Here is a 14,864-nt window from a genome sequence, read left to right on the forward strand (position 1 = left end):
GCCGTAAGGTTATGAGCAGCCTGGTCAGGCTCATAGTGCTGTAAGGTTATGAGCAGCCTGGTCAGGCTCATAGTGCTGTAAGGTTATGAGCAGCCTGGTCAGGCTCATAGTGCCGTAAGGTTATGAGCAGGCTGGTCAGGCTCATAGTGCCGTAAGGTTATGAGCAGCCTGGTCAGGCTCATAGTGCTGTAAGGTTATGAGCAGCCTGGTCAGGCTCATAGTGCTGTAAGGTTATGAGCAGCTTGGTCAGGCTCATAGTGCTGTAAGGTTATGAGCAGCCTGGTCAGGCTCATAGTGCCGTAAGGTTATGAGCAGCCTGGTCAGGCTCATAGTGCTGTAAGGTTATGAGCAGTAGTGTGTACTGGCCCAACAGTTCCTGCCCCAAGCAGGTAGACAGTGGGGGAGGGGGGCAGACGGGATTTGGCCTGGCCTGGGGAGGGGGGGGGTACACAAAGCCCCTTTGTACAGCAGGAAGAAAGAGGCCTGTCCGTCAGCATGCAGTCACTCCGTGTGTCAGAGTACAGCCAGCCCAGGACCCTGGCACAATCCAGACCCCCACAGCCCCCCCCCAAAAGCCCTCCCCCCAGGCCTCTATCAGCCCTTTCCCCAGCGGGCGGGACCAAAGGCCGGGCCGGGCGTGAAGGGGAGGAATGTTCCGGCACGTCCGCCCGGCCGGCGCACATCAAGGGCCTGACAGGGAGCGGGCAGGAGCGCAGCGATTGGCTGTTCGGCCGCATTCCAAGCCCCTCCCCCTCCCCTCTGTTCTTACCTCAGCAACACTGATCTACAGTCTGTTATTCTGACATCGGCCCAATCACATTTCCCCCAGTCGGCCCTGAGGGCATGTAAAGCACTGAGAGCAGTGCCCTACATGTCTCACCTGGGCACACCTGGGCACACCTGGGCAGAGGAGGAGTCAGAGGCTCAGAAAAAGGCTTGTTTCATACTTTTAAAAAATCATCATTTATTGAGTTAAGAGGATTGACACAGATTCATGAATATAACCTGAACTGAGAGAGAGAGGCACATTGCACTGAGGGACTCAAACTTGTCCAATAACACAATACACAGAGAAGGGAAGGACCCACGTACACTTTTATATACATACACACACACACACACACACACACACGCATGCAGTCTCACAGATTTACATCAGATAATTTTTAAATTTAGGCTCATAGAAAAAAATCTCTCCTATAGGTGGTGCTACACAACAGATTCTCAGAGGTACTAAAACACCAATGGGAGACACACACACACACATTTCTTACGCAAGCACACACACACACACATTACTTATGCAAGCACACACACACACACACACATTACTTACGCACACACACAGACACACACACACAGGATGTGTAGGTGGATGAGGTCCCATACCCCAGTCCTGAATAATACCATAATGCTGAATAAAACGGGCAGCTGTTGGGGGTGGGGCGCGCGGGGGGGGTACGGTCAGGTCTGGCGCCGGACGGTCCCCTGGGCCTTGTTCTGTGAGGGTCTGCATGTTCCCGGATGTTGTCCCACACCTCCGGTGTCGGCGAGGTCACACCTGTGAAAGCTGTCACACGCTTTTCTGCTGCCACTGGGGTCCGTTAAGACAAACCGCTCGCTCTCACTGACACCCAACTGACCTGGGATCAGCCCTCAGCACTGCCACATGAAGGGATCACTCTCAGACCACTGACCTGAGATCAGCAGCGTTCAGTAACACAGGGAAGGAGAGATCAACTTGGCAGTCTGAGTTTAGAATAAGAAGCACAGGGTCCTCAGTACATTGCAGCAATGTCAGGAGAACACTGTGCATTGCATTTTTGATTGATTAAATTATAAGCATAAGGGAGATAAATAATTTACAATTATCACATAAAAATAGACCAGCATTATTCCTGTTAATGGAGATAATGGTGATGAGTCACCACACTGAAGCTATCTCTCTCTCTCTCTCTCTCTCTCTCTCTCACACACACACACACCTGCGCACTTTTACTTTATACTGTTTCTGCAGTGATGCACAATGACAATGACACAGTAGTGTTTCATCGAAAACAGCTGTATTACCTCCTTGTTAATGCATTCAATTATTGTACATCTCTGCTGTGGCAACACTTAACCCAATAAAAATACATTTACACAGATCACTGAAAATTTCACACACAAGTGTGCACAGAATTTATGCAGCAACACTGCAACACTGCACAGAGAGGTCCTCACTTTGCCGGGCCAAACACACAGACAGGTCCCCACTATGCTGGGGCAAACACACACACAGACAGGTCCCCACTATGCCAGGGCAAACACACAGACAGGACCCCACTACGCTGGGGAAAACACACAGACAGGTCCCCACTATGCCGGGGCAAACACACAGACAGGACCCCACTACGCTGGGGAAAACACACAGGCAGGTCCCCACTATGCTGGGGAAAACACACAGATAGGTCCCCACTATGCCGGGGCAAACACACAGACAGGACCCCACTACGCTGGGGAAAACACACAGGCAGGTCCCCACTACGCTGGGGAAAACACACAGACAGGTCCCCACTATGCTGGGGCAAACACAGACAGGTCCCCACTATGCTGGGGCAAACACACACACAGACAGGTCCCCACTATGCCGGGGCAAACACACAGACAGGTCCCCACTATGCCGGGGCAAACACACAGACATGTGGCGTGAATCATGGTTCTCAACACTTGTAAAATTACACATTTACGCAAAATTACACATTCATGCCTTTAAAATGCATCTTTCAGTTTTGCATGATTGAAATAAACTCACACTGGTTCATAAACAAGTTTGTTTTTAGATTTTGAGAAACACAGAACAATTCACAATCCTCGAAAAAAGAGCAATAAAATAAACGCAGACGGAGAAAAGCAATGAACATGAACACAGACAATCAGCACTCACAGTGTAATACAATAACACCATAAATCAACCTTAGGTTTTGCCACTGTCAGTTTTTTATAGCGTTGTTCTCTAAGGTTTTCTGTCTTAGGCCCACAGAAATAGGAGAGATTCCATTTTAATTAAATACTGGATTTCGATTAATGGTGAATGACACCTGTGCAAAGCAAATCCAAAACACTAACAAATTAAAAAATGAGGAAGATTAAAATGACAAATTTTTATAAAAAACAAATTAAAAAAATAATTAAATCGAAGGCCTCAGGTCGGTAAATGAGGATAGAGTCCATTTTAGTCGTATTCATTCTTAATAGATGTTCTCTTCTGGAGGCTGAGCAGAGCCTTTTCAGAAAGGAATTTGCATCATCAGCAAGTTTTGTTTATACTCTAAACAGAGTGATGGAAAAACATCCTCATAACAAAACACACTTCATCAGGATGAGCAAACATCATACCCATAGTGTGTCTGGAACACACAAATAAATCTACCCACATAAAACCCAAGACTACACCCACCCCCCACCAAACCCCCAAACCCCGCCCCCCCCCACCTCGCCAACATGTAAACTGCAACAACCTCCCCAGGGAGATGGCCTTCCAGTCCCAAAATGAGCACAGGTAACGATGATTAGTGTTGATCACTTTGAAAATGTTCAGTCACTTCATTCGTCTGTTCCTCTGTATAGCTCGCATGTTGAGCAGGGTTGCTGGCTCAACTCCATTAATTCTGTTTGGATTGATGGCAGTTAATTAAAAATAAATATGTGCCTGAGGTCCATTTTCAACTGGCAATGTGGGACATTCAAGCAACGGGTCCAAAACAGAACCTAAAGCCATACCCAAAAAAACTACTCATGAGCTCCTCTCATTATCCTTGAACAAGTATAGTTAATTGAATCTTGAAATCTATACAAACAATTTCCCTGGGGAAAAACAAACTATGCAAATGAGTCTGAGGGAATGTGTTCTTTTGGACACCCAAGTGTGGCTGACAATATCAATGCTTTGCCTGTGCCACAAATCACCTTCCCTAGAGTAGTTTCTGAAAGGAACACCCAAGATGACTTAGGAATAGTGTGTGAGCTCAGGTAAAAGCCTGTGATTCTTCATATGACTTGAAAGCTGTTGGCTGGAGGCTTAGAGTTCTGCTACACCGGAATTGGCAAAATAGGTTTTCTATATTAAACTACTGGTAGAACTTTGGCAACACACACTAAAAAAATAAAATGAAATTCATTCATTCAAAAAAAAAATTTGGCACAATACGTTAACCCACCATGAAATCCTTGGTCATACAATCTTATTTGGACCCACAATGCATTTGGGCTATAAGGCTAGCGTGGACTAGAACTCTGGCTGCTCTGGCTCTCATCGCTTAGCAACAACAGCGACACCAAACAGCACAGTCACTTCAGCCAATAGAATACCTCAAATCTATCAAATATACATAAGAGTTACAGATCTCAATAAAATAATAATTTATATATTATATATATATATATATTACATACTATGTAATTTTGTGTATCTCGCTACATGTGACAAAAGCACCTATGGCACATCCATTTTTTTCTCGTTTATAGAGGGTCCTTGTCCTCTCAGTCGCACAGTGATGATGTCAGAGGAAAGGGCCACAGGCTGCAGCTGGCTCAGCGAATGACTGCTCCCCTTCTCCTCACTGGGTCTTCCAGACCTTGTTGAGTACTTTCACCACTTCCTCGTAGATGATGAAGACGATGGCGACGTCCAGGCACACCCGGCCCAGGCGTGGCACGGTGCCCTTGTAGAAGCTGTGGGGGGGGGGGGGGGCAGGAGGGAGAAGGGCTCGCATTATAACACTGCTAATAACCGGCCCGGTATCGGTGGGGGTCGGGGGGGGGGGGGGCTGGCTACTCACGCAGCAGGTCCTTCGTGCCGGAGGATCTGGACCGCACAGTCCACCGTGTTTTTGTACTTGTGAGCCTCCAGACCCTGTGGGAGAGGGAGCACCAATCAGGTCCTTGTAACACTATTGAAAGCTGTGCCAAAAGACCATAAACTTTCAGGCAGGGATGTGATGAAACCACCCACTTACAGCACAGACCACAGACTCTCAGTATAGACCATACACAGCACAGACCACACACTCTCAGTACAGACCATACACAGCACAGACCACACACTCTCAGTACAGACCACCCACTTATAGCACAGACCACACACTCTCAGTACAGACCGTACTCTTACAGCATAACTGCACAAGGCAGGGTGCATACCCTTTATGAATGCGGTCGTGTGCTGATCTTAGCCAATCAGAGGGCAGGAATGAGATGAAATCTGCTCTGCGCTCGTACCTGCATCCTGGTCTTTATCACGTCCAGCGGGGTGTTTCCGAAAACGCTGGCCGCCCCGGCGGTCACCCCAAACACCCCCGTCACCAAGGGGTTAATGGCCTTGTTGGGGTTGTCGCCTGGAGCGGGAGTCATAGGAGGGGGTCAAACACAGCATCCTTGCACCAGTGGGGGGGGGTGCTGTAAAATGTTTACACGCTCAGGGCAACCATGTTCTCTCTGCTCTGGCGGTGCTCTTAGCACTACATTACATTACAGGCATTTGGCAGACGCTCTTATCCAGAGCGACGTACACCAAAGTGTACAACCGTAACCAGGAACAAGTGTGTCGAAAACCCTAGAGAGAAGTGCCGGTCCAAGTGCAGGGAGCGACCGCATAGTTTAACCGTCTGCAGTGGATTCACTCCTGCTGATCTCTTCAGTTAGTGTGCCGCCACGCTTATCCACAGTCTCTCTGAAGTAACAGATTTGTTTTTATTTTTAATGAGCCACAGAGGATCTCTACTCGAGCTTTCAGCCTTTCGTTCAACCCGCACTGCAACGGGACGAGAAACATGGAAAAACAAAAGCACAAGATGGCTATCGATGCGGTTACTGCATGAAGGCTACGCTAAAGCAGCACAGAGAAGTGTGAGATTAATCAGGACGCGCTTCAGATGTTTCAGTAAAACCCACGGCATGTTTGAGTCTTCAGCTCGGACGGGATTGTTACCCCCCCTCCCCCGCCTCCCCCCCCCCCCACACACTGACCTTTGTACCAGTTCCTCAGCGAGGTCATGACGTAGAAGCGGATGGCCTGGTTGGAGCCCTGCTTCAGCACCGTGGCCGTTATCCCCTGATATGTCCCCCTGATCCCTGAAAGATTCCAACACAACGAGCCGTCAGCAAGGAGCTTGGAAACATGAGCCACACTCTAAACCAACATATAACACCACTGCCAAACACCACAGACAGCCACCACTGCCAAACACCACAGACAGCCGCCACCGCCAAACACCACAGACAGCCACCACTGCCAAACACCACAGACAGCCACCAAATCTACAGCCAATTTTATCTAATTCACTGGCACTTGCTAAATTACTTTAAATTGCTAGAAAAGAGATTTTGTCTCAGTGACGTGGAATAGCGCATATCGAATGCAGTGGTCCTTTGGTGGTTCTCTTTGCATAAAAAGCACCAGCTGAACTTTACTGCACTAACAGTTACACCCAGCAGATGGCAGCGTATACCAATATTAAAACACAAAAGGAGTTTCTGCACTACTTCTGGTTGCCAGCAGGGGGAGGTATGTGCTCATAGTGATCAGAACTTACCTTGCGCTCGCACAATCTCTCTCACCCCATGGAAGAAGCCTCTATATTTAGGATTGGCCAAATTCTGGTCATGGATGAATTTTACCTGGAATTACAGAAAAGGAGCCCCTGAAACCCCTGTACCAAGCACACCAGACTGAATATTCATTTTGTTTACATGCAAGTTTTAAATTTCATGACAACATTTTATTTTTTCCCCCTCTAAATTCCCCAGTGGCTTAGTGGGTTTCATGCCTGTTGGACCGGAAGGCATCCATCCACATGGCCCAACACATTTAACTATATTTCACCAATTTAAGGCCGCAGTTTAATATTCACGGGCAAGTCTTCATGAGACAAAGCACAGGTGCCTGAGAAAATAACATATGCCTGCCCCCCTGCCCCACCTCCAGCCCCAAGCCCACCCCCACCCACAGTCCCACTCCCATCCCCACCCCCTGCTCCACCCACCCCCGCCCCCAGCCCCACCCACCTTCACGGTCTCCATGGGGCAGACCACCAGGACAGCCTCGGCCACGCCCGCCCCCAGCCCGCAGATCAGCCCCTGCGTGCTGTCCAGCTTCCCGGCCTCGTCCCGCATCTGGTTGCTAAGGAACTCGAACATGCCAAACCTGCAGGACAGGTGGGAGAGCGAGAACAGGTTGCAGGTGTGGAACAGCAGAGACCATTAGAGAACATCAGAGACTGTCAGGTTCGCCGCAGGTGTGGTACAGAGCTGGATTCTCCTGTTTGAGGGTAAATGCAGAGTAAATGGGCTCATTTTCAGAGCAAACACTACAAGGGACAACCCTGATTTTACACCCATCTTTGAGGCTTTAACTCCAGGGTCACAAAGATACAGGCAGACATACTTCTAGGAGGTAGGTTACATCTCTTCCTCAGCTGAAATTAAAGTTAGACATTTTAATGTTATTACCTGCTTAATTTTCTAAATTATATGTTATAGTCTACCTTCCATGGCTATTTGCTGTCACGCTCTATAAAGAAAATGGCCAACACGGACAATAAAGGTCTCTTCTACTCTAACTCAAATCCGTTTAGGATTACAAGGCTCAAGACCAGAGACAAGATAGCAATAACAAAGTGGGTCTGAAGATAAAGAAGTAGCGGATCAACTCAAGCGGTTAATGAAATCCTCCTTTAAAAAGCCTGCATGCGCTCAGGCAGCCGTTATGGAAGTCGCGAGCTCCCCAGCCGTATCCTCGCGGCTCGTGCTCCTCTCGGCAGAGACGGCGCCGGTTTATTCATAACTCAAAGTAAATCGCGGCGGCGACTGTTGCGGTAACAGACAGCGCCGGGAGGGCAGTCCGTCTTCCGCGGGGCACTTTACTCTGCTTATTTGCGGGTTTTTTCTCCATCCTACGCCGGTATTCCGTTTCGCGCGTATGACAGCGAGCGAAAACGGTTTCTCTCGCCGGACTCATTAGCATTCAGCATCTGCTCCCGCCTCATCCCACGTTTGTGTAACTGGCAGCTGCTTAACGACCCTCGCCGTCTCTCCCCGCTGCGCTAGCAAAACAAATAAATCAGCCTCCCGTTTCCGCGCTCTGACTGACCGACGGCGTCGGCATTAAAATTCTAGTTTATGAGTTATGGACAAGATGGGAATAGAGCTGCTGTGTTCCCTCTGTGATCCTGGCTCTGTTTTTGAATCTCATAATAATGTACTGGAGGCTAGCACTCGCTCTGTGCATCCGTAACCCTCAGGTCTCCAAGGCCTCTGTGATCTAGCATTAGGCTGTCACTAACCTTACAGCACTATGAGCCTGACCAGGACACTCGGGTGAGAGTCTGCCCAACTTCAGGTGGGGCGTCACCTGCAGTCAGCAACTACCGGCCAACAGCATAATGCTAGAAACTTGCTAGGAGCCTATAAGAATGCAGGGACTCAAACTGTAACTTCCTATCCCAGAAGCCTTAGGCGGAGAAAGAGCTTCTCAGCCTCAGACTAGACTCACTGTGTCCCAGCATAGCTTTCACAGCTCTATCAGGCTGCTGGTGTCACGGAACAGTGGCCAGACTGTCAGAGCGCCAACGGCTGTCAGCAACCCCGCAACCCCCCAGAGCTGTCAGTCTTCCCCCCCGGGCTGTCAGTACACCCCCCCCACACCCCCACACCCCCCGGGCTGTCAGTACCCCTCCAACCCCGCAACCCCACCCTCCTGTACACTGCCAGACACAGGACCTCAGCTGCCCTACACCCACACTGTCCATCGCTTTAGCTCCACCTGCTGGTCGACAGTGGTGGTGGTCAGGCTCACGCACAAGGGGCAGGCGTCACTGCATTGTGACACAGAAGTCACATGGCTGTCCATCTGCCCACAAACCCCAAGAGAAAAACAGCAAAGGAGAGGGGGGGGCGGGGGAGGTGTTATCTCCCCATAAAAGCCCAATGCCATGCCGACCGTTCAGCTCAAACGCTTTACAAACAGCCCCACTATCTGGACTCAGTGTGAGGGGTCTGCAGGACACCAGAGTGGTGGTAGGTCTCATGAACCACGTCTTCATGGTTGGTTCCTTTAAACCTGTACGTGTGTGCACAGACAGTCCACACACCGTTCAGGAGTGCAACCGTCCAGCAGCTTTGAAAAGAAAAATTTACATTTACATTATCATTAGCGTCACCTTTTCAGAAAGCTAAATCCGTCCCCACCATTAAAGCGAATGGGGATAATTGGCTGGGCTGAGTGCCATGGATCTGGATGAGTCAGTCACTTTGGTTGTTACGGCAACGTCTAATGAATTTAGGGCCAGGAGAGGGAGAGCAAACACCCTGCAAGGTCATCATCTCATTAGAGCGAGCCCTCAGCCCCACCCACGCCTCCCATACAGCCAGATCCATCAGCTAATGAAAAAAGGACCCCTCCCTTTCCACCGGGCGTCCGGCAGAATGCCCGATTCTTCTGCGCGCGGGGACAGGGGCCGCTAACGGGCTACTGCACCCTCTTCTGCGTTTTGAGAAAGAAAAGAGCAAAGGACTGAGCGAGGGGCAGGACTGAGCGAGGGGGCAGGACTGAGCGAGGGGCAGGACTGAGCGAGGGGGCAGGACTGAGCGAGGGGGCAGGACTGAGCGAGGGGCAGGACTGAGCGAGGGGCAGGACTGAGCGAGGGGGCAGGACTGAGCGAGGGGCAGGACTGAGCGAGGGGCAGGACTGAGCGAGGGGGCAGGACTGAGCGAGGGGGCAGGACTGAGCGAGGGGGCAGGACTGAGCGAGGGGCAGGACTGAGAGAGGGGGCAGGACTGAGCGAGGGGGCAGGACTGAGAGAGGGGCAGGACTGAGACACACACACAGGCTCGGAGAACAGCGTGGGCACCAGGAAGCTGGAGTTCTGGGAGGAGTGAGGTGGGGGTCAGTTCCAGGCAATCCATTACGCCCCTTAGTGATATTGATTTCCTATTACCCCCCCAACCCCCCTCTGTGCCCACTCACAGCACTTACGCCACACTTTCTGGAAGATTCTAAAGAACAAGCAGTCTCTATGAGAGCAGAGAACACACACACGCACACACACACACACACACACACGCACACACAGAAACACAAAGACGCACACACGCACACACAGAAATACGCACACACGCACACACACACACACGCACACAGAGAAACACGAAGACGCACACACAGAAACACGCACACACGCACACACACACACATCCCTCACTCCATGATGAAATGATGTAATCACATCTCTCTGAGCCAAACACGATCATTTCATATTCACTACGCCCCCCCCCCACCTCTCCGGTCTGGGGGCCACTCAAACTGACAGCGCTGCTACACCCGGCCAAGCCTGTCCACTCCTTAACAGACAGCTCCTGAGCTCCTGCACACACACACACACACACACACACACTCTCTCACACACACACACACACTCACACACACACACACACACTCACACACACTCACACTCACACACTCACACTCACACTCACACTCACACTCACACACTCACACACACTCACAACACACACACACACACACACACAACACACACACCACACCACACACTCAACACACACACACTCACACACACACACACACACCACACCACACTCACACACCACACACACCACACACACACACACACACACACAACACATACACACATACACACATACACACATACACACACACACACACACACACACACACACACACACACACACACACACAAACACGCATGCACTCACACACACACACACACACACACACACACACTGTGAGGTGGGGGGGGCACTGGGGGGAGAACGCTTTTGTCCCGGAGGGCTGAAGCTCGTCTCTAAAAAGCTTTTGTCGCCAGAACAAAGTGTGCGGCATAAAAATGTCACTCTGCTGAAGGAGGGGGCGGGAGACGGTGACGCGCCGCCGCCAAGAGAGCGTTTGCTTTGGTCTGATTCTGCCTGTGGAAGCAGGAGAGAGTGCGTTTGCTTTGGTCTGATTCTGCCTGTGGAAGCAGGAGAGAGTGCGTTTGCTTTGGTCTGATTCTGCCTGTCGAAGCAGGAGAGAGTGCGTTTGCTTTGGTCTGATTCTGCCTGTGGAAGCAGAAGAGAGAACGTTTGCTTTGGTCTGATTCTGCCTGTGGAAGCAGGAGAGAGTGCATTTGCTTTGGTCTGATTCTGCCTGTGGAAGCAGGAGAGAGTGTTTGCTTTGGTCTGATTCTGCCTGTGGAAGCAGGAGAGAGTGTTTGCTTTGGTCTGATTCTGCCTGTCAAAGCAGGAGAGAGAGCGTTTGCTTTGGTCTGATTCTGCCTGTGGAAGCAGGAGAGAGTGCGCTTGCTTTGGTCTGATTCTGCCTGTTGAAGCAGAAGAGAGGACGTTTGCTTTGGTTTGATTCTGCCTGTGGAAGCAGGAGAGAGTGCATTTGCTTTGGTCTGATTCTGCCTGTGGAAGCAGGAGAGAGTGCATTTGCTTTGGTCTGATTCTGCCAGTCGAAGCAGGAGAGAGTGTTTGCTTTGGTCTGATTCTGCCTGTCGAAGCAGGAGAGAGGGCGTTTGCTTTGGTCTGATTCTGCCTGTCGAAGCAGGAGAGAGAGAGTGTTTGCTTTGGTCTGATTCTGCCTGTTGAAGCAGAAGAGAGGACGTTTGCTTTGGTTTGATTCTGCCTGTGGAAGCAGGAGAGAGTGTGTTTGCTTTGGTCTGATTCTGCCTGTGGAAGCAGGAGAGAGTGCATTTGCTTTGGTCTGATTCTGCCAGTCGAAGCAGGAGAGAGTGTTTGCTTTGGTCTGATTCTGCCTGTCGAAGCAGGAGAGAGGGCGTTTGCTTTGGTCTGATTCTGCCTGTCGAAGCAGGAGAGAGAGAGTGTTTGCTTTGGTCTGATTCTGCCTGTCGAAGCAGGAGAGAGAGTGTTTGCTTTGGTCTGATGGCCCCGCCCCCCCAGGATACCCACCTGACTGCAGATTTGGGAATGGAGCCGTAGAGGAGGGAGCTGAGGCCCCTGTACAGCCCTTTAACCCCATGAGAGTGCACTGTCTGCTTCACACAGTCCGCTACAGAGAGGAAGAGAGAGGGAGAGAGAGAGGGGGGGGTTAGGCTGGCTAGGACAGCTGCTATAGGTCTTCAATACAATTATCCAATACAGTTCATAAACCCCATAATGGGCAGGGCTAGGATGAGCACACCATCAACTCATATGAACCAATGAAAAGCCCTGGTTATCCCGGTTATCCGAACCATTCACCAATAGCATATTGCAGCTGGAACCACAGCATTAAAAAGTTACACCTCCGAGTTGTATTTCACTTCATTCGCTGGATCATCAGGGCTTTGCTTTGGAATGGAGACTAATTCTCCCCCATCTCTTTATCTCAGTCTGCTCCAGAGACGGCGTGACATTTCAGAGCGAAAACGCAGCAACAGAATAACTGCGCACAGCTGCCGGGCGGCAGGCTGAAGGCCAGCGAGCGTCTTATTAAAAATATCCTCAAAGCCTGGCCAAGAAACTCTCTGAGCGCGAGGAGACGGGGTTTGTGTACAGCGCTGGCCCTCCCCAACACCGCGCCTGCAAACGTGACAGCCTGCCGGCGCTACTAATGACTGGAATATGCAAATGAGCCAATTAGGCCCTGCAAGGGAGCCTGTCCGTTCCACAGAGGTGATCATGTGACTCGCAGTCGGCCCCTCCCCCACCGTGAGGCGGCAGTATCCGTAGAGACGGGGAACGCGCTGTGTTCTGAGAGACAGGTGGCTCATTAAAGCCCACAGGTGTGAAGGGGGGAGAGCACGTTAGCTGATGCATTCACCTGGAGTTTGGAGGACGGGTTTCCAGGGAAACCAAAGTCCTGATTCTCAGGCGAGCAAACATGTTACTGCAGAGCAGCTGCGTGTCACAGCTCTGCAGGTAAAGTGAACCCAGAAGGAACCAGGACATTTCACACAGGTGGGTTTCTTCCAAAGGGACAATAATGGGGTCCAAATGCAACCACACAAGTAGCACACACAGGTAACACACAGGTAACCGCACGCAGGTAACCGCACGCAGGTAACCGCACGCAGGTAACCGCACGCAGGTAACACGCAGGTCACTGCACAGGTACACACAGGGAATCCGCACAGGTGATAGCAGGTAACCGACCAGTAACCGCACACAGGTAAACACAGAACACACCAGCCTCTGAGCGGGCGGTGCCTTCCCAGCTGCAGCGTCTCACGTACTCCGGAAGGAGCAGATCCCATCCCTCAGCAATCCCACCTGGAAAACAAACACAGCACACCCATCAGCCAATCACAGGCTGTGCAGAACACAGAGCACACCCGTCAGCCAATCACAGGCTCCGCAGAACACAGAGCACACCCGTCAGCCAATCACAGGCTCGGTGATTGCATAAGTATGTTTCCTAAAAATGAACTGTGGTAGTGACATACCAGGAAACATTAACAGGAAAAAGTATAAATTCAGCAAACAGACAAAAAGAGGAACAATTTCTCTATAAATAGCCCCTGAAAATTGTACAAAAACAGTATGGCTGCCATTGCAAAATAATGTGGCCCACATGAGAGTAATTCAGGAGTTTTCCCTGCCTAAGGGTTGTACCTTCTCAGAATAAGATCAGTCACTGCTGAATGCACACAGTGGCATTATGACGCCGTGGAGTCTGTGTCCAGTGTTCGCCACGCTCAGCAGAAGTGCCTTGTGCAGACATGCCACACAACACATGCATACACAACATACGCACACATCACACACACACACACACACACACACACACACACACACACACACACACACAGAAACATGCAGACATACGAGCAACGGCTGCAAGACTTATAACCAAGTACAGAACGCTGAAATTAATAGTCCATTTCCATTTTTAGGTATTTCATTGAAGTGTTCTGAAAACCCTGTCTTTCTCGCCAAATGAGGCACTGATTTAGGAACAGAAATGACCAGAAATGACTTGCCCCTTCACAGGCCACCGACAAACAGAGTTATCGACAGCCGACTTCTGACGTTCTGACTCCGAACTTTAACCACACCCAGCTCTGGAGCAGCTGCCTGTCTGGAAATACGAGGTGCTGCTCTCTGCAGTTCTGAGAGGATAGTAATTACCCTCCGGTCCCCAGGAGAGCATTTAAACACACCGCCCAGGCAGCCCAACCAAACACAGGGCCAGCTCCCTGCCAGCGTGTTTACACCGCAAAGATTTCAACTAAGTCATGATATAAATGTGAGCATTCATTCATCACAGATAAAGCCTCCGTTAAAGATTAATTGCTCTAAATGAGCCTGATTGTAACTGCAAGCAACTAGATTTTAACTTGAGAGCATTCAGGATTCGGCAAAAGAGTGTAACATCTGATCATTTTATCACACAGCGCTTATACGCACACACACACACGTACGTACACACACACACGCACACACACGTTAGCGCGCTGAGCAGTGTGTGCCCAGTGATGTTTGTACAGACACAGAGACGCTGTGATTGCTCCTCTGTCAGAAGCGCTCTCCTGCACACACAGACGAGCGGAGAGAGAGAGAGAGAGAGAGAGAGAGAGAGAGAGAGAGACTGAGCTCCTGCAGCTCCACCTCGCCTCTCTGCCACCGTTCCATTAAAGGAAGAGCACATCCATCATCCAGCGGCCTGTTCTCTCTCTCCCACTCCCTCCCTCTCCCTCCTTTCTCTCTCTCTCTCTCTCCCTCTCTCCCCGCTCTCTCTCTCCCTCCTCTCTCTCTCTCCCTCTCACCCCGCTCTCTCTCTCTCCCTCCCGCTCCTTCTCTCCTTCCCTCTCTCTCTCTCTCTCCTCTTTCTCTCTCCCTCTCTCCCTGCTCTCTCTCTCCCGCTCCTTCTC

General features: G+C 50.6%; 1 protein-coding gene across 1 annotated transcript; it reads right to left on the minus strand.

Moving 5' to 3' along the window:
- Window positions 1-2,046: 2,046 nt before the first annotated feature.
- Window positions 2,047-12,058, minus strand: si:dkey-178e17.1 (tricarboxylate transport protein B, mitochondrial). The gene is made up of 7 exons (XM_064353295.1): window positions 11,962-12,058; window positions 7,042-7,180; window positions 6,570-6,654; window positions 6,004-6,108; window positions 5,257-5,372; window positions 4,821-4,894; window positions 2,047-4,713 (listed from the first exon to the last, which is right to left on the minus strand). Exons 2-7 carry the CDS (start codon window positions 7,171-7,173, stop codon window positions 4,599-4,601), a joined length of 627 nt encoding a protein of 208 aa, XP_064209365.1. The 5' UTR covers window positions 7,174-7,180; window positions 11,962-12,058; the 3' UTR covers window positions 2,047-4,598.
- Between the last annotated feature and the right edge of the window lie 2,806 nt (window positions 12,059-14,864).

The sequence above is a fragment of the Anguilla rostrata genome, chromosome 10 (assembly GCF_018555375.3).
Source record: "Anguilla rostrata isolate EN2019 chromosome 10, ASM1855537v3, whole genome shotgun sequence".
Lineage (NCBI taxonomy): Eukaryota > Metazoa > Chordata > Actinopteri > Anguilliformes > Anguillidae > Anguilla > Anguilla rostrata.

What these genes read in the sequence shown, in the direction of transcription:
- si:dkey-178e17.1 (XM_064353295.1), bottom strand. Translation starts at nt 7,173, where the DNA reads ATGTTCGAGTTCCTTAGCAACCAGATGCGGGACGAGGCCGGGAAGCTG. An exon ending in GCCCCATGGAGACCGTGAAG is followed by an intron (nt 6,655 to 7,041) that starts GTGGGTGGGGCT and finishes CTGTAATTCCAG; the next exon opens with GTAAAATTCATCCATGACCA. An exon ending in GCTGAGGAACTGGTACAAAG is followed by an intron (nt 5,373 to 6,003) that starts GTCAGTGTGTGG and finishes CTCCCGCTCCAG; the next exon opens with GCGACAACCCCAACAAGGCC.